Source organism: Drosophila subobscura, chromosome dot (assembly GCF_008121235.1).
Source record: "Drosophila subobscura isolate 14011-0131.10 chromosome dot, UCBerk_Dsub_1.0, whole genome shotgun sequence".
Taxonomy (NCBI): Eukaryota; Metazoa; Arthropoda; class Insecta; order Diptera; family Drosophilidae; genus Drosophila; species Drosophila subobscura.
In genome coordinates, this window is record NC_048535.1 from 1,077,317 (window position 1) to 1,098,320 (window position 21,004).

At 35.9% G+C, this 21,004-nt stretch overlaps 5 protein-coding genes across 9 annotated transcripts; 1 reads left to right on the top strand and 4 right to left on the bottom strand.

Annotated features, from left to right (window-relative positions):
* Positions 1-1,567: 1,567 nt before the first annotated feature.
* LOC117902996 (60S ribosomal protein L27-like) lies at positions 1,568-1,792 on the bottom strand. The gene has a single exon (XM_034814717.1). The coding sequence runs from the start codon at positions 1,765-1,767 to the stop codon at positions 1,600-1,602; it is 168 nt and encodes a 55-aa protein (XP_034670608.1). The 5' UTR covers positions 1,768-1,792; the 3' UTR covers positions 1,568-1,599.
* Positions 1,793-5,185: 3,393 nt separating this feature from the next.
* Positions 5,186-6,546, bottom strand: LOC117902995 (RING finger protein 11). Of its 2 annotated transcripts, XM_034814715.1 has the most exons (3): positions 6,528-6,546; positions 5,975-6,100; positions 5,186-5,910 (listed from the first exon to the last, which is right to left on the bottom strand). In XM_034814715.1, exons 2-3 carry the CDS (start codon positions 6,077-6,079, stop codon positions 5,560-5,562), a joined length of 456 nt encoding a protein of 151 aa, XP_034670606.1. In that variant the 5' UTR covers positions 6,080-6,100; positions 6,528-6,546; the 3' UTR covers positions 5,186-5,559. The 2 variants fall into 2 exon arrangements, with proteins under 2 accessions (XP_034670606.1, XP_034670607.1); XM_034814716.1 differs by lacking the exon at positions 6,528-6,546 and having other exon boundaries at positions 5,975-6,118.
* Positions 6,547-6,848: 302 nt separating this feature from the next.
* Positions 6,849-8,134, top strand: LOC117902993 (zinc transporter ZIP9-B). Of its 2 annotated transcripts, XM_034814710.1 has the most exons (4): positions 6,970-7,052; positions 7,151-7,192; positions 7,252-7,436; positions 7,507-8,134. In XM_034814710.1, exons 3-4 carry the CDS (start codon positions 7,340-7,342, stop codon positions 8,052-8,054), a joined length of 645 nt encoding a protein of 214 aa, XP_034670601.1. In that variant the 5' UTR covers positions 6,970-7,052; positions 7,151-7,192; positions 7,252-7,339; the 3' UTR covers positions 8,055-8,134. The 2 variants fall into 2 exon arrangements, with proteins under 2 accessions (XP_034670600.1, XP_034670601.1); XM_034814709.1 differs by having other exon boundaries at positions 6,849-7,052; positions 7,151-7,436.
* Positions 8,135-9,297: 1,163 nt separating this feature from the next.
* On the bottom strand, positions 9,298-11,155 carry LOC117902990 (UV excision repair protein RAD23 homolog B). The gene is made up of 5 exons (XM_034814704.1): positions 10,962-11,155; positions 10,104-10,800; positions 9,948-10,042; positions 9,579-9,896; positions 9,298-9,518 (listed from the first exon to the last, which is right to left on the bottom strand). The coding sequence occupies exons 1-5, from the start codon at positions 11,025-11,027 to the stop codon at positions 9,408-9,410; spliced, it is 1,287 nt and encodes a 428-aa protein (XP_034670595.1). The 5' UTR covers positions 11,028-11,155; the 3' UTR covers positions 9,298-9,407.
* A 1,325-nt stretch (positions 11,156-12,480) lies between these two features.
* Positions 12,481-18,332, bottom strand: LOC117902991 (synaptotagmin-7). Of its 3 annotated transcripts, XM_034814707.1 has the most exons (10): positions 18,199-18,332; positions 17,075-17,237; positions 16,022-16,159; positions 15,366-15,447; positions 14,943-15,245; positions 14,778-14,858; positions 14,306-14,474; positions 13,972-14,184; positions 13,741-13,889; positions 12,481-12,501 (listed from the first exon to the last, which is right to left on the bottom strand). In XM_034814707.1, exons 2-9 carry the CDS (start codon positions 17,233-17,235, stop codon positions 13,789-13,791), a joined length of 1,248 nt encoding a protein of 415 aa, XP_034670598.1. In that variant the 5' UTR covers positions 17,236-17,237; positions 18,199-18,332; the 3' UTR covers positions 12,481-12,501; positions 13,741-13,788. The 3 variants fall into 3 exon arrangements, with proteins under 3 accessions (XP_034670598.1, XP_034670596.1, XP_034670597.1); XM_034814705.1 differs by lacking the exon at positions 12,481-12,501 and having other exon boundaries at positions 13,353-13,889; XM_034814706.1 differs by lacking the exon at positions 12,481-12,501 and having other exon boundaries at positions 13,353-13,889; positions 17,075-17,236; positions 18,262-18,312.
* Between the last annotated feature and the right edge of the window lie 2,672 nt (positions 18,333-21,004).

Here is a 21,004-nt window from a genome sequence, read left to right on the forward strand (position 1 = left end):
TGTCTATTCATACACTAAGTTCATACATACACATACATAAATGTTCCGATCAAGTCCCATATATTCAAGCCATAAATGCTATTACTATTATTATAACACAAATTAAATAAAAGTGTCAATGATTAAAATTGCGTTTTTTTATTTTTTATGTTTAAGTACAATTGACAGTTATTATTTTTTGCTTTTGGGTTAGCGTAATTACAGATTTAGGAATCCTCGAATACTTTATTTAAGAAACTGACTATGTATAGTTGAAAAGGCATGAAAACACGATTCTTGTCCTCGCTTGATCTGCCAATTTTATCTGCCCGCGAAGTCTTTTCGAAGGTAAAGTGATCTGGAGGATATTTCCCGAAAGCCTTCTTCAGATTTTCTCGTGTGTCTACCAAATATGAAGGTCGGATGACGAGAAGACACGCCAACTTATATCTCTAACCGTACACATGAGGATTCACTTTTTTAATTCAAATCAGGTAGACTCTGATGTGGATGGGTCTAATGTGCACCGTCGCTGATTTTTTCGTCTTTTCAACCTGGCGGGCCTGGCCTTCTTCAAATCACGAAGCCGAAAGTGTCCCTTGACAGATTTTCTGTTTGGACCGCCGCGTCGCTTTATCATTTATTTTTTTGATACGTAAAATAAGTCCAGTTCAAAACCATAACGGATTAAAAATCCACATCAGCTAAGATTAACTTGTGCACTGGATTCAACTTCGCTATATAGCCTGCCATATGTCTTGTTTTGTTGAAGATGGAACACCCGACCGTGAAATTCACCTCAGCATCGCATATTTGTCGAAAGGCAGCATTTTAAGAGCCATTCTTCACAGGTCAACTCCTAAGTGACTGCTTTTCATGAATATAGATTTGTTTGTATACAGCACTAATTGAACTAGCTGTATGTATATGTACGATGATTGAAGGATGCCAGAAAGACTACGCGGCACTCCACATCACAAATAAAACAAAATCCGTTTTGTCAGATATGATTGGATAGGATACTGATATTGTAATGTGGACAGTGGTCAACGTTAGCGGTTATATCAGAATTATGCTTTTTATACCCGGTACTCGAAGAGTAAATAGGGTGTATTGTATTTGTGCGAATAACGGCTGTATGTAACGCACAGAAGGAAACGTTTCCGACCCCTATATATTCTTGATCAGCATCAATAGCCGAGTCGATTGAGCCATGTCTGTCTGTCCGTCCGTCCATTCGTCCGTCCGTCTTGTTTGTCGGCTAGTTCTCAGAGACTATAAGAGCTAGAGCCGCCAAATTTTGGCTCCAGAGTGCTGTATGCTCACACTGAAACCAGTGCATTTCAAAAATTAGCCCCGCCCCCTTCCGCCCCGCAAAAGGGCGAAAACCTCCCAGATCTACAATTTAGAAGATAAAAGATTACCAAATTGGGATCCAATTAGATCATTATTATAGCCACATTGAAGAAATTAATTTGCAGTGGCGAAACCCACCCTGTCCAGCAGCTTTGGTTGTTTTTTTCACATTCTCTCATTCACTTCACACATTCCTTCTCGTTTTATTTAACCTTAATAAAACGACGACAATAATTCATCATCATCATCCCATTAGTTTCTAGCTTAGAAACGCAGCTTCTGGAAGAACCACTTGTTCTTTCCCTCCTTGTAGATAGAGTCGAACTTGACGCGGGTCTGGAAACGGTGTGTCTTGCTCTTGACGGGATCCTTCAGGTCCTTGGGCGACAGTTTCTCGAAGCTGATGTCATGCGCCGTGTAGCGGGTGGGCATCAGATAGTTGTATCAGGTTGTAGTTCAAGCTCCTTAGGAAAGGCTTTATCTTGCACTTCTTCTTCAACTTGTTCTTGCCCATCTTTTTGGTCACCTTGGGGGGTACCTGTCGATACCGGCGACCAGAGCATGACCGAAGGGTTTATCCGAGGTGCCATCGTCGGAGGTCGGAGATAGATCAAAAACCCATTCAAGATCTTTAGGGATGTCGAATAAGATCAAGAGATATGCGATACAGGTAATATGTTGTTATAAACAGATAATTTAACGAAACTAGGTGTGGTAGCTGGTGAGCCGTCGCGTACAACACACGTCAGGCGGCGCCTCTGCCTCTAAAGATAAATAGTTGAAGCAAAAGAACGGGAGACGCTCGGCTTATACATGTGCTGTCGAACGGCGATAAAGAATATCAATCGTCAGCCCAGGGGATTAAAATCAGGCGATGAGCCAAATTGATCCTTCTGGATTTCCAAGTTCGGCAATCCCAGCGGGCGAAAACACACCTCTCAAACTGCTAGTTTGCTAAGGTGGCGAGGAGCAATGCCTCAAACGCCGACCTGGGTCCTGGGTGAGTTCCATCGAGACGAAGGAATCTGGTGGAGAGCGAGGTCCAGGCTCATTTTCTTCAGGAGCTAGAGAAAAAGGACGTGCCTGCGCCCAAGTGAGGATGTCCCTATTCCTTTCCTATATTCTGCAAGTCTGCAACCTCTCCTCTAGGAAGTCCAAGATTTCGACACGGGCTTCCTCCAAACTCCGGAGCTTTTATACGATAGCTATTATACGCGATCAAATTACCAATTATGCAATATCAATACCAATTAGTAAGAACAGAGGCTCAACGTTAGACAGCCGCATGGTTGGTGAAGCAATTAAAGCACTGAGCTTAATGTCATCGAACTCAATGTCTGTAAATTATTGCTTCATCCGATCCAACGGATGGGACGGTCCTTAAACTGAAATAAGTTGCGTAGTAGAATACCTCCCACAGCCACAGCATTAACGTAACATGAGCTGAAGAAAATTTTTGGAAATGGGCTGCAAACGCACTAGTCACTTCTTCTCTTTTATGGTTGATTTTCACTGCCAAGTCTGGTATATCTTTGTCGGGACTGATCACCTATATATGTAAATGTAAGCATACCTGGGGATTTAGGAAACACAGGACTGCTGGAGGTCTGGACCAACAACAATCGTGAAGCAGGCGCAATAAAATGTTATAGTTTAAAGAGTATTAACAAAAACTGACTAACTAAAGATGAAACTATTACAATTCAAACGAAATTTATCCAATTTATTGCTTAGTTAAACAAGTACTAAGAGAAATGCAATTGTACGTTGGAGTGATTCCAATCAAATTACTTTTAACCAAACAATCAGTCAATCAAATAAATTTTTTTAAATTTCTAAAATTTTTTAAAGGATCTTTTATCATAATTTATCTTTTGAATACCTTTTTATACCCGGTACTCGAAGAGTAAATAGGGTATATTGTATTTGGGCACAATGTGGATGTATGTAACGCAGAGAAGGAAACGTTTCTGACCCCACAAAGTATATATATTCTTGATCAGCATCAATAGCCGAGTCGATATAGCCATGTCTGTCTCCCTCCGTCTGTCCGTCCGTCTTGTTGAGCGCCTGGATCTCAGAGACTATAAAATATATATATTTTTTTGTTTTTTGCACATTCTCTCATTCACACTCTGCTTCTCCAATGTGCGTCCTCTGCAGTGTGCGGCTTTAGGCGAGGGGGGCGAGCTAAAGGAGCGTGTAGGCGTGAGAAGTGACGTAGATGTAGATGACAGATGAAGAAAATATGTAAAATTTGATAAAAACCGCTAAGGTATGGTATAAGATGTAGTACTGAGTACCGGGTACAAAAGTTGCGAAGCGTAAGAAGCGTCTCACACGTCCCTTCTCATTTTATAATAAATACGACGTAAATGGGTTCCAGTTCGTATGGGGCGGGAGGTAGGCGGGGTCAAATTCTACTTTAGTCTTACGAACATTCATGCCAACTTGTAGAGCTCTAGCTCTATCTTTTGAATTATTGCCAAAAAAAACGGGCTTTTAACCCATAGTGCACTGTACGGACCGCTGACCGCAGAAGTCGTGGACAATGTATTTTTTGTCTGCCCACGATGAAGGTTTTTAGTGGGTGAGGTAACTCCCACACTTATCGGCGTTCAATGCATTTCGCTTCCATACCAAAACAAGGAGACGCTTCGTGCGTGTCACAACTTTTATAAACAGTACTCAGTCAATATATATGTAAGTTTGCATGTACAATGTACCTTGTACAATCATTTGTAAATAAATTGCTATGTCTAATCGGCTATTTATGCTGATCAAGAATATAAATACTTAATAAACTAAACTTTTCGAGTACGGGGTTTAATTATAATTATCCAATATGAATATGTAGAGCCATTCGAATAAGCAGGACAGAGAAGCTGTACGTCTTTTGGTGTATATTACAGGCATTCAAAATATTTTTCAACGCTATTTCCTAAGAGATTCAAAGATTAAAGACTGAATCTACGTCCCCAAATTCTGACGAGAGAAATATACAAATTAGTTCTACTATAAAAATCCGTATGTTGTAGTAAAAGTCCCCTTTATTGTCAAATATAAATGTGATTTATTTAATATCACGTTTTTATCGCTTTTAGATTGTCATGTCTTGTATGCAAAAACAAGGTTCATACGATTATGTATGTGCAAAAATAAGATGTATACGATTATATATGTTTTCTTATAAATCTGATGATATGTAGAACAAAAAATAAAATGTTTTAAAATATTTTTTAAATGACATTTTTTTTCTGAGTTGTTAATCACAAAATATTTAATACTCGAAATCCGTCGAAGATTCCCTACACATTGAAGTTGTAAGAGAAAAAGTGTTCAGAAGCTATGTAAAATGAACCTATTCCGATGTAATAATATAAATATAAATAAGGTGTTAATATGCGAACACTTGGAAAGTGTACACATACATATGTATGTATATGTTTTAGTAAGTATTTTATAAATATTACTGTGATTAATTAGTTGTCATATAATAGTTGCGATTATTTACAAAATGCTTTATCCTTTTATCCGATTCTGTTGCCTTACAGTCGTGTCTGCTCTCCCGAAAACAAAGAGATTTTTTTTCCAATTGTACCCAGTAAGTTATCAAAACCGCTACCAGCTATTTAATGATTTTAAGATTTTATTTGTTGTATAATTGCTTTGATTGGTCATTTAAACGCAACGTATGTACATATGTACCAAGTCGACCCATCTCCATGAAAATTAACGCACTTAGTCATTTCCATTATTTTTTACAAGACCAACTTTAGTTTTTATAAACGCACGACAGTAAAATAAATTTAGAGGATACTTCGGGAACATATGTAAATGACTGATCGAATTGTACTGCTCCGTTGTATTTATATATATTTTTTAATACTCTTACACTAGTTTTCTTTATAATAATTTATTCTATGTGTTTAATAGTAGTTTTTGAATATTAACGCTGTCATGTCAGACATATGTATGAATGTTGTTAATGTTATAAATTTTGACCTTATAATTTGTACATAAAAAACTTATTTAGGTATATATATACTTATATCAAATAAAACTGATAATATATGTATACCCCCAAGCGGTAACAATACAGATAAGAAATTTTTTTAATCAATGATTACTATGACGAGTTCAACAATAAAAGTGTTTACAGTAATTGCATGTTTTATAATGCCTACTGCATTGACTAACAGACAGTGGCATATTCCAGTTGAGCTATGTTGTTTCATAACTCGTTAACAAAGCAGCGTCGACAGGCTCTAAGCAACTGGGACAAGTGAGACTTCTCATTAACCAGTCGTCTATGCAATTCACATGATATATATGCATGCATGGAAGATACCGAACAGCTTCATCAACACAAAATTCAGCCATACAAATAACACATTCTCGTGATTTTTTCGAGCTCCCATCATATCTTCCTATTGGCAAATGTTGCATTAAACCAATCCGTTTTGCTATTTTAACTTGGTCCTCCTCGGAATGTTGTGAATGGCCCGCCGCTATTGGGACATGGCCATTGGAAGTGGAGGGCGTTGGATAAAAGATTTGTTGATACTGATCATTCTGATAAATTAAAAACATTATATGTATTTATATGTATGTAAACACATATTTTCTATTCACTTACCTGAAACATTGGCAAAGGACCGCTGTTCTGCCCGTGTACACTTTCACTGCCTCGCAAAAGTGAAATGTCATCAGAACTGTTAATTTTCAAGCAATTATTACCCATTCTATCCTTTGAAGTCGTACCCTTTGATATTGTAAAGAAATATCAAGTTTGCGTTTGTTAGTTTTATATACATACAAATATTTCTAACACATATGAATACATATGCATATGTACATATGTATGTACGTAAATTTATAATTTGCATTCATTTATGCATTTCACAATATTAATACACACATATGCACCTTCTTTTACACTTTATTTACACTAAACTTTTTTTTTGCGTACAATAACTGCGCTTTGTTTTAAAAAGTGCATTTTAGTTTTTATTATTCTTTGTGCATACATATGTGTGTACACTTATTGAAATCTGTTTATATACGCTTATGAATGCACAGATAAATTTGCACGTACATAACGATTGGAACATAAAGATTTGGATTAAATTTAGGGACGTAATATTACTTAATTAAACATTAAAATATAAGACACTATGTCCCAATTTTACCTATGGCTAATTATACGATTGTGTTTAGTGTGACCGCGGACTTATCAACACTCAAAATTATATCGAAATATACCTTCTAAATTTTAAAATGTACCAAAAATACTAAGTTATATTCGTTGATTTAGATATTCTGATCAATATTAACAGCTAGTTAAGAGTCTGAGCACGTAAACTATAATTTTGTTCGTTTGATGAATAAATTATCCACAAGATTGACTAGCTTTTATGACTTTTGTTTATTCGATGGTTTACAAAATAAGATTCAAACTAAAAAGCCAACAAAAGAGGCTCCACCAGGCCACAGTTCCGGTTCCGTCTCCGAGCCGATTCCGTTCCCGGGTCTGTAGTTGAGTTGGCAAAAATACATGCATAATCTGTTTGTCTGTCTTTCTATAGTGTGACAAATTAAAAACAAACAAAGTAATCATGGCAGAAGAGACTGTAGTTCTTCTTTTATTGGTGATAGTAATGCTCGTTGGATCCTATGTAGCTGGAAGCATACCAATGCTAATGAAATTAAGCGAGGTAGGCATAGCATAGGTATGAATGCATTGGTACATATGTATGTACATACATACATATGCATGAACATACATTAATTCAAAAATATTCTCTGAATGTAGGAAAAGTTGAAGTGTGTCACTGTGCTTGGCGCTGGTTTATTGGTGGGTACTGCTTTAGCTGTAATTATACCAGAAGGTATTCGTTCATTGTATATGGATAGTGAACGAACGACAGATTTGACGACTGGTCGAAAACCACAAGACTACTCACAAACTATAGGACTTTCCCTAGTACTTGGTTTTGTCTTCATGATGTTGGTTGACGTGTCCCAACGGAGGAGCAATATTGGAAATGACGAGAAAAATACAGCCACCCTCACTCTTGGTCTTGTGGTACATGCAGCAGGTACTTACTTACTTATAATGAATGATTTGTTTACTTAAAATTTATTTGTCTTACATGCTTGGCTGCGTAGCTGATGGAATTGCGTTAGGTGCTGCTGCAACGACGAGTCATCAGGACGTTGAAATAATAGTTTTCTTAGCTATTATGCTACACAAGGCACCTGCAGCATTTGGCTTGGTTAGCTTTTTGCTTCACGAGAAAGTCGAGCGACAACAAATTCGTAGACATTTGGCACTTTTTTCCTTATCAGCCCCTCTTCTGACGATTTTAACGTATTTCGGAATTGGTCAGGAGCAGAAGGAGACCTTGAATTCAGTGAATGCAACTGGAATAGCTATGCTATTTTCCGCCGGAACTTTTTTGTATGTTGCCACTGTGCACGTTCTCCCGGAGCTGACACAAGGTGGCCATCACCATCATAAAGTTACCACTTCCCCTCAGTTTGAGTATCGGGTATTGGAGGAATCTCGAGATGTCGGGCCTATTGACAAGAACGGTATTGGTGCCGCGAGTAACTCTCAGTGTCATAGTATACAGGCTTTACGATATAGTGAGCTAGTAATTATGATATGTGGTGCGCTGCTACCGCTTATCATAACTTTTGGACATAAGCATTAAAATAAGCACTCGCACACGGAAACATTCCAGCGTTCCTGCATCGCGCGTTAGTAAATGTATATGTTGAATCTATGGACTTACATGAATTTAGATACCATTTCGTGTTTGAAATTAAATCAATTTCGGTTTTTGCCGATGATGGTATAGTCGCTAAAGTCGATAAATATACATGTTGATACAGGCACATACATAGGAATTTTCAAGTACTTTAAAAGTGGCATTTCAGAAACATTTTAATTTGAATTAGAGTTTTAATTGAACTATAAACTACAGTAAGTAGAACCACTAAGCAAACATCTGAAGTCGATAATAGATACTCGCATTGCCATCATGTATGGATGTGTCACCGCACACATGAAATTACGAAGCAGACTTGAAAAGGAAAAACAAAACTTTGTTTTTGCGAGAGTCGCTTTGCGTTCAATGCTCAAGAGAGCCAACGCCAAACTCTCTCAGCCGAAGGCTCTCTCACCAAGAGCCGAAGGCACTGGGAGCCAATCCCCTATACTGATTAGGCAGCCAGTTTTATGTCGATTTGCAGCCTCTACCAGTTGTTTGCTTAGTGGTAGAACCAAGTCGAGGATCGGGAGATCAGCGTCCATTTCAACGTAATGGTGATTTCGTAGTGATCGGTAGTATGTATTAGAGCACCAATAAAATTATACAGATTTGGCGGCTCCGTACTGCATTCATCCAAAATTAATGAGTAGATATTTTAATAAAAAAAGTACCGTTTAGTTATTGAGTTTGATTTGCTTTATTGTGATATTAAACCCACAACAAAATACCTTAAATTAATGCGAACGCTTTTTGGAATTTACAAAAACTATAAATAAGAAAATCTGAGCGTAGGAATAACCAGTACTCAGTATCGTGATCAGTATTACGTATGTGTGTATGTGTGTCCAGAGTAACCCCAGTGTTTTTACTAACACCCTTCGAGTAAATGATGGACGCACAGGAACATAGACGGGGGGCTCGAGGTGAATATTATTTGTGTCATCCTAGCTATAATAATATCCAATCCATGGAAAATGAAATAGTGTGACATCTCAGTAGTCTGCAATCAATTTCCGTTTTCTCTGTGATCTAAGTGTCATAATATAATATATATATAATATCGGAATATGTTTGCTTTTTGCTGTTTTTGCTTCACGAGAGATTTTCACGAGTACTCTTCGAGTAGATGGATAAAAATATAACAAACTGAGGCTGAAACTAAAAGGGTAAAAAATGACATAATTTGTACGGAGCTTAGCACTTCTCGATTTCGTTTTTATTAACCTCTAAATTTATTAGTAACGATTTCGATTCATAGGTAGGTTTACATATAATTTATTACATTTGGCCGACTCAGTCATCAAAGCTGGATGAAAGTAAGAAATTTGCTGCTAGTTCCTCATCTTTTTCGCAGGCAAAGTAAGCTTGCAGTACAAGTGCTTCGGGGAAGCCGAGTGCTTTCAGCTATGGAAATATTTAATTTAAATTATCCCAGTTTATGTGTACTATGAAAATGTTATATACCCGTTCTATAGCGCCTTGGTCTTGGGCATTTAGACGAATTGTTGCAATACCGGCGGACTGTTCCGTGACCTCGCGATCGGCGACATCTAAAGCATTGCCGCCAGCAGATGACCGTTGGCTAGCCACTGCCCCTTCTTCCGTTGCTGACGAGGGCAAGCTTTCTGTCCGCGTTGCAAAAGACTGTATTCGAGGAGGTGTAGACCGTTGACTGTTATCACCAGATGCGGATTCACCCTCAATTGGCTGGTTTAGCATATTAAGAAACGCATCCTGGTTCTCCGAAATAAGTTGTAGAAGAGCTGGGTTCGTCTGACCAATCTAAATACGAACAGTAACTTAATTTGCACAACTTTTCCTTCAAGAACTAACCTGCTGCAAAACAGCATGTAAAAGGTGAGGGTTTTGATATATTAACGAGCGCATCTGAAGAAATTGTGGCTGGCTACGCAAAAACTCAAAGGGATCTACAATAAAAAAGAAAACATTACGAAATTTTACGTAGCCTATCTTTCAAAATGACGTTACCAGTGGATTGAGCTGGAAGATCTTCAGCTGGTTCAGTTACAGGCTGGGTTCCAGGAGCTCTTGGAATTTGGTTATTTGTGTCGTTGCCGGCATTAAATAGACTTTCTTCCTCGGCGGGTATGCCATTAATGAGGTACTCTACTGCCCGCTCAGGGTTGTTAAAGCTGGCGCCCATTGCACGTTCTACCTGGTCGCGTGGGTAGCCCATTTCTACCATCGATAAAACAGTTTGATTGTACTCTTCTCCCATAAGTAAATTAGACTCGGCACGCGTTTGCAATGAAGCATTAGCCAGCTCTCCAACTAAATCGCTACTGGAATATGGTCTTTGAAGTGCTGTTACTGTTGACGATACGGACACAGAAGGCACAGCCTCTACAGCCCCCGGAATAGGAGTAGATCCACTTGCGCTGCTCATAATTTTTTCGATACTTTTTTCTTTACTTGGATTAAGGTCCACAACCCTTCCGTCAGTTTCGTTTGACCGTTTTTGATGAGGTTCAGAAGATGAAGATGCTGCCATCGAAGCAGCTGTATCGCGTGTTAGCATTACTACTATAAACTTGTTTTCATCAATTTTATATGACGCTATTGTACGATCATCCATAAGGATGACTCCTGCATAGATCAGTTTTTGCTTCTCAGCAACGTACTCAACTCCACGCTCATCAAATATTTTCTTCTTGAGTTCCAAAACCTATAAAGATGTTTTTGGAATGTGCTTATACTTTAAATTAAATTTTATTCATTCATATATGCACATATTATGTATGTACGTAGTGTAGCGTAGGCATACACAGAAATATTTACCATTCACGAACATATACATATGTACATACGGAAAAAAATACCACTCACCGTTTTTTCCGGGTCAAACTCAATTGTAAAGGTTTGCTGCTGCAGGTTTTTTACGGTGATAATCATTTTTTATATTTGATAAATTTATCGTTGATACTTGTTGGATATAAAAGAGCAGTTAAATGTACATATGCATATGTAGCTGTATTATTTTTTTTTTTTCGTAGTTTGGTGGCACAAATGTGATTTGTCATCATTTAGGATTAGGGTTGTGTAGATCGATACTATCGATATTTTATGTTTTAGTAAGTGTTAGGGTATTCCTGAAAGCGATTTTAAGTTAATTTGGACGACTGCTTAGATATGTAAAGATGTCGAAAACAGACAGTTTCTAATTTTGTGAAAAATGCAAGTAAATAGAAAGCGTATGCAACCAGTAAATTAATTCTAGAAGGAAATTGTCAGCGGTAACCTAGCCGTTTCTTAAGCTTCTCTTGCGGATCTGAAGCCCAGTGCTCAGAGGCGCTGAATTTTCGGTCGACCGAATCGTGTATGATTTTACTATGGAAAAGATAAAAAAGCATCAATGTTTTCTGTGCGATTATATCCTCATTCTGTCGACAAAAATGGAAGCAAAAACAAGCTCAAATTAGGGCAGTCGAACGAATAATTATTTTATGGATATTGTAATTAATTAATTTTACACTAAGTACTGTTTTTACCAAGACGGTACGGGCGAGCGGGGTAGTACCTCAACTCTCCTTTAGGTTATCCTTCGCTTCTGACATGAGGCCAGCGCTAAAGTCTTTGGCGCGGAACAGTGGGTACTCAGCCGAAAATATGTGATAAGAGTCGAAAAGTTGTATGAGCGCTTTGGATATAATATATGTGGGATCCAAATCTGGCAGGCAATTACTAAAAGGCCACACCAGAAGTGGCACACTATTTATTACATAAATATACGTATATACTATAGCATTTTCCAGATCTTTAATAAATCGAATTTTAAAGATAATTTTAGTATATGATATATAGGCACTGAAAGTTGAAAATGTTTTCAGTGTGCTAAAATTCATTGAACTCTCATTCTATTATTTATTTAGTACGCTAAAATGTCATACTGTCATGCCCGACCAGTCGAGAGAAGAACTCGACAGAACTATAATCTGCAATTAGTAGGAATCGAGAAAAATCACAAGCAAAATCACATTGATCACAAGCATTTAAGCCTAAAATCGAACAGTAAGCGTTTTTGTTGGAGGCTTTCTGATAATAGAATTATTTTTAACTTAGTTGAAAATGCCAATTAATCAGCAACGTATACCAATCTTCAACTGAGTGTTTCTATGGTAGATATTGTACATGTCTACAGTCTATGCGTAGCTTAAAAACTACCAGACCAGCGTGCACAGCAACAAACTTAAGAAAGTCCATAAGTCTTCACATGGCTATATAAACCTAGCTTGTCATCCTGATCAATAAAAGATGTACATATGCACATATGTACATACATACACATGTATGTATATACACACATACTGAATGGATTTAATTATTTCTGAACGTTGCATGCATGCACGTACATATGTATGTATGCATGTATGTATGTATGTACATATCTTCTCAAAGTTGATTGGAACCACTTACATTTTTTGGGATATACACCAACATAAAGATAGAAACCAACATTCAACATAAAGAACCCTTCGCAAAGTCCCCAGAAGTTAAGTTTAAAATGCTTTATTTGCAGCTATGTAATATTCATAAATTAGTTTAATAATATTATAACAGGTATATAACAAATATGTAATTTCAAGGTGGGTTGTATCTTCGATTTTTCGTTTTTCAAACTCAGTTTCATTGCGTCAATTATAAATCTCTTTATTGTTTAATTCTTAATTTAAATGTAATTTTTTCATTTTTTCGCAGTAGACGCTTGTTCCGGCAATGGTTGGCTAATTTGTTTTATAGTTTCTATTAAAAATGTTCACTTTTGTATTCTTTTAATGCATTCATTTCTCTAATCAAGTAATGTATATAACCTATAGCCCTATCATACGTTTTACTTTGTGATAAAACTATATTTAAAATTAATATGACCTCTATCGTACTTTAATATTCTTTTATTGTAAAAGAAACAACAATTCGCTTTATGTAACTTGTAACAATGTCGTTTTACGAGTTTATTAGATTATTTTAATCTAATATATTTAACAATTCAATTGTATTATATACATTTTAATATATTTCTTTTAGTTTTTGTGGGTTGTCTATTTCGGCATTACAAATTGATTAAATTACATTAAACACGCTTCGCCGATCAAATAAATCTGATACAATTGTTTTTATTATTGCTATCAATTCTTTATTTAGCTTATCAAGCTAGGACAAATTATTACCCCTTTTAAACAAAGAATTCTGTTCGATGGATCTTTACCGCGCTTCTTTTTCATGCAATTGAAAATGAATATTAATTTAAAGACAATTCAACGAACCTTGATATACTGTAAACAATAATCAGAACCCAGAAGGTTATTTATAAGAACATGCATGCACAAATACAAATACGAGAACCTGTGTACATACATACATATATCTAGGTAGGCAAGTAATTATTAAACTGAGTATTGCTCACAGAGGTTTTTGAGGCTTTGAAACCTCAGAGCAATTAGTGAAGTTAGATCAGTTTTCTGTAGTATCCCGCTCGGTATTAAAATTCAAATATCCAACCAATGTGCAATGCGATTATACTTATGTGTTGTGCAGACTGTATTAAATACCGCTAATTGTGTGTGTTTTTGCATATGGTATGATAGTGGTACATACATATATATAAATACATACACTGTTGTTATCATATGCTGAAATTGATGGTTAAATCTTAAATTTACTCAGGTTTTAAGCGATGCCATTGTACTACTGTTTGTCTCGGCTTTGAGATCATGTCCTGCCAATGTTTAGTTTCCGACGCCCCAGAACCATTCTTTCCTAAATACATATGTACAATATTTGTGGAAAAACAATAATATTTTAATATTTTGCGTTTCAATCAATAATTTATTGTTCTTACCGGCTAATAGGATTCGTCCTATTAACTCATTCCGGCCAATGTTATCAAAATCCATCACCATAACATCCAAAGAGCATTCTCTTATTTTTTCCCATGGAACGTTGAAACTGAATGATTCGTTAAACACTGGATTTAATGTACATGTAAATATAGGTGTTTTTCTTTTCTCCACTCGCTTGTCTCCAAACTGTAGCCAAACCTTAACATAGGGATCTAAAGTTAATTGATATAAACAATGGTTACCGAACACGTCAAAGGAGTCATTTAATTAAAAGACAAAGTTTATTTTATGTAATTTATATTATTTTCAATCTAGCGCGAGAATAATCCTTACCTGATTTTCCGTTTATATCCTTAGCTTTTAGGTTCCTCGCTTTGATTAATGTCAACGTCAAAATAGAGTTTGAGGGGTGATAGCAAAGCGATGACAGAAGTTCCCCACATTTATCCTTTGCTGGTGGTTTCAATGCCTTCCAAAATGACTGCTTACCGGCAAAATCAACCTAAGAAGACAAAGTGTTCACGGATGTATGTGCATACATATATAAATATGACGCATACATATACATAAACATATACATGAATATTTATGATTTAAAGCTTAAGCTGTTACAATTTGGTTTAAATCTTTTAATTTAACTTTCAAATCGAAATCTTAAAAACTGTTTTGTGGAAACATGTAAGTAGTAACATAAATGTAAACGGTATGTGAGAGCTCTATAAACAAAATAAAATACAAAGTATACAGAGTTGTAGGCCGAAAAGGTTCGTTTTTTGGTTAAGATGCACCAATTCAAAATGTTTACCTGACATAAAGGAAGAAATACTTCTCCTATGGAGTCATCCCGTGAGAACCGGTCGTAATCAAAAACATGTAAGTGTAATACCTGTATCAATTTTATGTTAATGTAGATTTATTATTATAAGTATTTAAAGATCAAGTAGAGAGAGTGAATATTAATTATTCTCACACGTGACTGAAGTTTTTGTATCGGAAATCCCTCAAAATAAAATGTTTCGTTCCATCGCGGATTTAATGTTCTACGTTTTATTTTCGTTTCCAATCGGTGTTTCTTGTCTGGTAGCAAGGTTACACGAACATAAGGGTCCGAAGTCCCACTTAAATCTTTAGCTGGTAGTTCTTTTCCTTGAAGAACTTTTAAAATTAATGTTGTATTTTGAAAATCATATTCCAAAGAGAAATGTATTTGCCCGACATTTTCACTGGAATCCGTGCTGTCCAGGTACATGTCTGTCATGGAAATACTTTTATTCTAAGATGGAGAGAAGTGTTTATATTTAATAACTTAGACACCTGTGGTGTTTTTTGACCATTGATCTGTTATTTCTGTTCTACAATTACTATGACAAGAGAGGGTCTGACGTATGCTTACCGCCGAATCTTTTGAGGTACCATCATTTGTATTTCCCCCGGTAGAAGCATTTTGTGCTTTGGTTTGCGTAGGTGCCGAGCCACTAAAAAATATAAATTTGTAAATACATTGGGAAGATAGTAGTAGATATAATAATAGATAATAATATATGCGCTAATAACACTACTCGACACCATTTTGAAGCTTCGATCCAGACCAACTTTTTATGAAAAATGTTTTGTTTATAACTCAAGTATCTTACATCTGGTTGTAAAAAACTTAGTCATTCTTTAAAGCTAACGAATGCATCTATAAAGTGTACCCGAACACTTTGCGGTTTTAGATTACCGTTTGAAATGCAAAAATTTTGATTTTTGTGATGTATATTTACGAAATTTGGACTTTAAAAACTCGGGATAAGTCCAACAAAAATTTGAATAGGTGCATTAATTGGGCGCCGTCAAAAAACCCGTATTTTTTCGTTAAATACCGACATAGTTTAGGATTATAGATCATTTTTTTCAGTATTTTTAAAGTCTGAAGCCAGAAATACTCTGGACGTTGGGAGCGCAACCCTCCAACAGGTACATTTATCAAAAGATTGATTTTGTCGAGTAGTGTAATCTATTCGGTATTTGCGATCGATGGAAGCAATGAACACACAGAAAGAGACATACCCAATTAGAGGAGTCCTAAGGCTTAAGAATCCATTCAATTTCCGATTGATGTTATTTTGAAGAGGAGTTGTAATCGCTTGCGCAACCGGCACTGGTGGTTTACTAGGCGGATTTCCGGAATCAATGTCCGGAGCCGCTCTGTACATGCAATAACAAATAAAGTATTGTTAGTGAATGGTTCCATTAATTGGTTTTGAACACCATACAATTTTTCTATCACAAATATTTACACTTCTTACGCGTCAAAACTTTTATATTCGGTACTCACTCAGTATATCTGTACTTTACTGTATTTATACCCGGTATTCGAAGAGTAAATACCCTATTTACCTATTACTCTATTGCATTTGTGGTCGAAAGTGGATTTACATATGTAACGTGTATAATGTATATATTTTCTTGATCAGCATCAATAGGCGAGTCGCTATAGCCATGTCTGTCCGTCCGTCCGTCAGTCTGTCCGTCCGTCCGTCTGTTAGTCCGGCCGTCTGTCCGTCCTCATGAGCGCATGGTACTCAGAGACCATAAGAGATAATGTAACCAAGTTTTACATCCAGACTCCTGTATGCTCACACTGTTACAAGTCGATTTAAAAAATTTCGCCCCGCCTCCCTCCGCCCCCGTAAAGGTCGAAAATCTGCGGTACATACATATGTATGTACATACATCACTTCTCACGCTCTTTGAGCTAAACTTGGTTTTGGACGGACAGACAGACATGTCTATATCGACTCGGCTATTGATGCTGATCAAGAATATATGTAAATATACTTTATGGGGTCGGAAACGTTTCCTTCTGTGCGTTTCATGCATCCACTTTTTCCCACAATAACAATATACATATGTACCTTATTTTCTCTTCGAGTACCGATTCTAATAACTAACAAAACTAATAAAAACGAACTAAATATTCTACATACATATGTAAATACATATGTATGTATGTATGTATGTACATATATGTATGTATGCATGTACATATTCTGTAGTTGGCATTTGTAGAACCCTGCTAAAAAAAAACTAAAATAAAACAATTTTGGTGATACGACTCACCTTAGACTGTAACTACTAGAATCTTCGTCTTCGTTGGGCTCAATAAACTGCAACTGCGATCTTTTGTGCCTCCACCACAAATACCCACCCGCCAGAAACAAAGCTATTGCAATGATTAGTCCCAATATAGCAAGGCATGCTATTAATATTATGCTCGCCATATCTGAAAAAAAAAATTACAAACGACCTGATGTCCTGATTAATATTTAAGGCATATATTTCCACTTGATGTACATTTGTATGTATGTACATATGTCCCATGTATGTACATATGTATGTGTACTTCCCTATTTACATACTACATACATATGTATGTATGTAGGTGCATACACATTTTCAATCCGAAAAATGATTATGCAAGCGTAACTCCAGATTATTTACACTCAGCAGTAACACTCTACAGAATATACATATGTACATATGTTTGTTCATACATGTTGTAGTATGTTATCGTCTATGTACATATTTGTAAATGTGAATGTACATTACTCATGTTTATATTGGGAATAAATAAAATTCACTCTTAGTTTAATGAGAAAATGTCAGGGATGTGTGAATGTTGGGAATTATATGATTTTAGTGCAGATATACATATGTATGTTAATATACATACAACAATGAGAGTTGACATACATACATAGGCCATGGGCCAGATGAACAAATGGCTGACAACTGTTTAAATACAATATTTAAAAATTACTTAATTAAAACTTGTGTGATTGGTACTATTTATTTTATGAGGTAGGTGAAATTTAGTCTTTGTTATATTTTGATTATGTTGTTAAGATTTTATAAAACATTTTGGTACATTAAACACTTTGGTGCTGCTTCGAATTCAAGTACATACATACATATGTATGTATGTATAAGTAAATGGTGTTTTCACATTAGGGTTGACAACACCCGAAAGGCTCGGAAGTGAAGCTCCCACGACCATGAAAATCAAGAGAGACACAAGGATTTGTAAAACATAATATTACTTAAATGGTATACATATATGTATATTTGTACATATATGTATATATGTACACATATATGTATATGTGCGTATGTTTGTACCCGCATGGATTTATGGACGTGTGTTACCGTTAGTATATTAAACCGTTTACTGATTTGGAACTTTCCTTTCACGTATACGATATGTGAAGTAAAAACAATTTTAATAACAATTGAATTACTTAGTTTACATATTTTTAATCCAAAGCGAAGTTATTTTCAATACAATATGTTAGTAAATGTTGATGGCCAGCTACTTATGTCAATGGAAACAAATGGAATACATTTTTTTTATTATAAGAGTCAGATTCGGATAATATGCGCAGAAGCTCGTATACGAACTTTGTGCGCATGTTCGTTTGAACATATGCATGTATGTAGACCTACCTGCCGTTTAAGCATTCCTAGAGAATGTGTTAGACGGAAACGCACTCATATTTATACATATGTACATATGTTTGAATACGCGTTATCTTTTTAGACAAGTTATAAAAATCTTTTTTTTAAGCAGCGATAATATGCTTTTTGGTGTGGGACGGACCACACTTCTCAGACTAGTTATGAAATGTAATAAATAAATAAATACTTTTACATCAAATGCGGCTAGTCATTCTAACAGCTAATATAATAGAATCAGCAAAGATTATCATAGCGTGCGCATTATTAAGAAGGAGGAACGTTGTAAGTCGGCTTCAAAAGTCGCCTATACCCTGTACTCAGTCAGTATATGTGTACATATGTGCGTTATGTACATTCAGATGGTATTTACATTGAGCATTGAGATGATAAAGGGCGCGGGATCAGGGATCTGAAAGATATGGTCATTTTCTATGGTTTTCTCGAATCTTCAAAATTGTGGATTTTTTCGTACCTTGTAAAAGCGGAAGGGGGCGTGAATTTTTGAAATGCACTTGTAACAGTGTGATATCACAGCAGTCTAAATGTCTGAGAACAGACATATCTACTCGGATATTTACTTATTCAATTAACAATTATCTGCTAATTATGGACTAGGAATAATAATAGAATTAAAAATTAATACAGGAGAGGAAGGAAAGATAAGATTTACAAGTTTGCCAAATTAAGGTGATGATAAATGTTAGTTACTATTTTTTCAAGGGATATTTCTTGTGATATGATATGGAAACATAATAAAATACGGAAATGCTGGGCAGAGTTAGATCAGCATAAGGATTAATCAGATAGTACGGAAAGTCCGGGTAAGTCTGGAAATAACTGTGAAATCTATCTGTCCCAAAAGAGTTTGTGAGTCCACAATCTTGAGAAGGATCTTGAGAAGGAGTCCCACTTCATAAAAAATTGTTTTTCAACGGATTCAATAAGAATTTGTTGATCTTTCGATTAAGAGCTCTTCAAACACGAACAATACTCCAATATCGGACGTAATAACAAGATGTGTTTAAGATATATACGGGTCGTCAAACTCAAACGCTAAGCTTTCTTATTTTAGCTTTGTTAACCATTAAAGCAATATTGCTATTAGCACATACAAAGCTTTTGATCGAAGAGGACGCCTAAGTCATTTGATGTGGAAATTCGATCCAGGAAATGTTGTCCTTGAGATTAGGTTTTATAAGTTTGTTTTTATAAGTTTATAAGTTTGCTTTTAGATTGGTTAAAAAAATTAGGTTATTCGAACTTCACATGTTAAATTCACCAAGGTCAAGTAGTAGGCGAGCATGCGAGCACGATCGGAAAAGGAAAAGCACATCTTAATGTCATCAGCATACATTAACAGCATACATGCAACTGAGTGCAAAATAACTTGAGCTAGGTTGTTCACAAACAGATTAAATAGCAGCGGACCTAAATTACTTCCTTGAGGAACACCTGCGGTTACATTGACGATTTTTGACAAAACATTACAGAACAAAACAAGACAGATAAGACGATATACAATTTACAAGATGTTTGGGAAAAACTAATAAAGAGAGTTTATGGATCAGCAAAGTATGATGAACAGAATCAAAAGGGAAAGGAAGAAATACGTTGCTAGCATAAGGTAGATGATAGGAAAAAGGGGTGGAATAGTCATAAGAATGCGATGAGTACATCGAATGAAAGAAGGTGGCAAATAAATTTTCAATACCTTGAGCTGAAGTTTCTGTTTTATCAAGAAACTGAAGGGAATAAGTGATCGCGTTAGTCTTACGTTTTGGGATTAAATACTTACATAGGTTATAAAATTGGCTATTAATAGCAATACATTGAGCGCGAACAGAAGCATATTGAGCAAAGACAGATAAAGAACCAATTATCTGGTACTTTTTGTTGAGCCAGGATTTTTTTATTTTTTAGGTACTCCAGGAGGATACTTGGAAAACCAGTGGGGTTTGGCGGATACATATACCAGCTTGCGAGAGATGTAGACAAAGATCGGTAAATTTGTTTTGCGAAGACACTTTATTCATCTTTTTGACGGTAGAACGGTGTTAATACAGCTGAGCTGAGTACGAAGTCAACGCGTCGGTCAACCCAAACCATTTTTTTTCTTATTTTTTTTTTCGTGTCCTCGCGGTGCGTATCATAATTCGGGTTTGTAGTCCGTGTCGACGACGTAATTACAATTGTGCAGTGAAGAGTGAGTCGCTGTTTTTGATAAAAAAATATACATACATATACGAACATACATAATGCATTATTATCAGGTAAGTTCAGTGTTTCATTTAAATAATTGTATCAAATTGTATCTGAATTATTTGCGTTGTACGTTTCGTTTACACGAAATTTCAATTTGCAAACGGTCCATCAAAAAAAACAGAAAAAACAACCCTAAAGTCGAGCAGGTACATACTTTGACGGATGTTTTGTCTTTGTTTTTGTAAATTATTTTTTTTTATTAATAGATTAACAAAAGTAAGTTTAAACAAAAAGGCAAAAAACAAGAAATATATACATATTAGTTAAATCATT

Excerpts from the sequence above, each read along its gene's own strand:
- LOC117902996 (XM_034814717.1), bottom strand. The coding sequence starts at position 1,767 with ATGCCCACCCGCTACACGGCGCATGACATCAGCTTCGAGAAACTGTCG.
- LOC117902995 (XM_034814715.1), bottom strand. The coding sequence starts at position 6,079 with ATGGGTAATAATTGCTTGAAAATTAACAGTTCTGATGACATTTCACTT. Across the intron at positions 5,911-5,974 it reads GTCCTTTGCCAATGTTTCAG|AATGATCAGTATCAACAAAT; the intron begins GTAAGTGAATAG and ends TTAATTTATCAG.
- LOC117902993 (XM_034814709.1), top strand. The coding sequence starts at position 6,954 with ATGGCAGAAGAGACTGTAGTTCTTCTTTTATTGGTGATAGTAATGCTC. Across the intron at positions 7,053-7,150 it reads TGCTAATGAAATTAAGCGAG|GAAAAGTTGAAGTGTGTCAC; the intron begins GTAGGCATAGCA and ends CTCTGAATGTAG. Across the intron at positions 7,437-7,506 it reads TCTTGTGGTACATGCAGCAG|CTGATGGAATTGCGTTAGGT; the intron begins GTACTTACTTAC and ends TTGGCTGCGTAG.
- LOC117902990 (XM_034814704.1), bottom strand. The coding sequence starts at position 11,027 with ATGATTATCACCGTAAAAAACCTGCAGCAGCAAACCTTTACAATTGAG. Across the intron at positions 10,801-10,961 it reads AGTTTGACCCGGAAAAAACG|GTTTTGGAACTCAAGAAGAA; the intron begins GTGAGTGGTATT and ends ACATCTTTATAG. Across the intron at positions 9,897-9,947 it reads TACATGCTGTTTTGCAGCAG|ATTGGTCAGACGAACCCAGC; the intron begins GTTAGTTCTTGA and ends GTTCGTATTTAG.
- LOC117902991 (XM_034814707.1), bottom strand. The coding sequence starts at position 17,235 with ATGGCGAGCATAATATTAATAGCATGCCTTGCTATATTGGGACTAATC. Across the intron at positions 16,160-17,074 it reads TCTAGTAGTTACAGTCTAAG|AGCGGCTCCGGACATTGATT; the intron begins GTGAGTCGTATC and ends TTGCATGTACAG. Across the intron at positions 14,475-14,777 it reads TATTTCTTCCTTTATGTCAG|GTTGATTTTGCCGGTAAGCA; the intron begins GTAAACATTTTG and ends TTGTCTTCTTAG.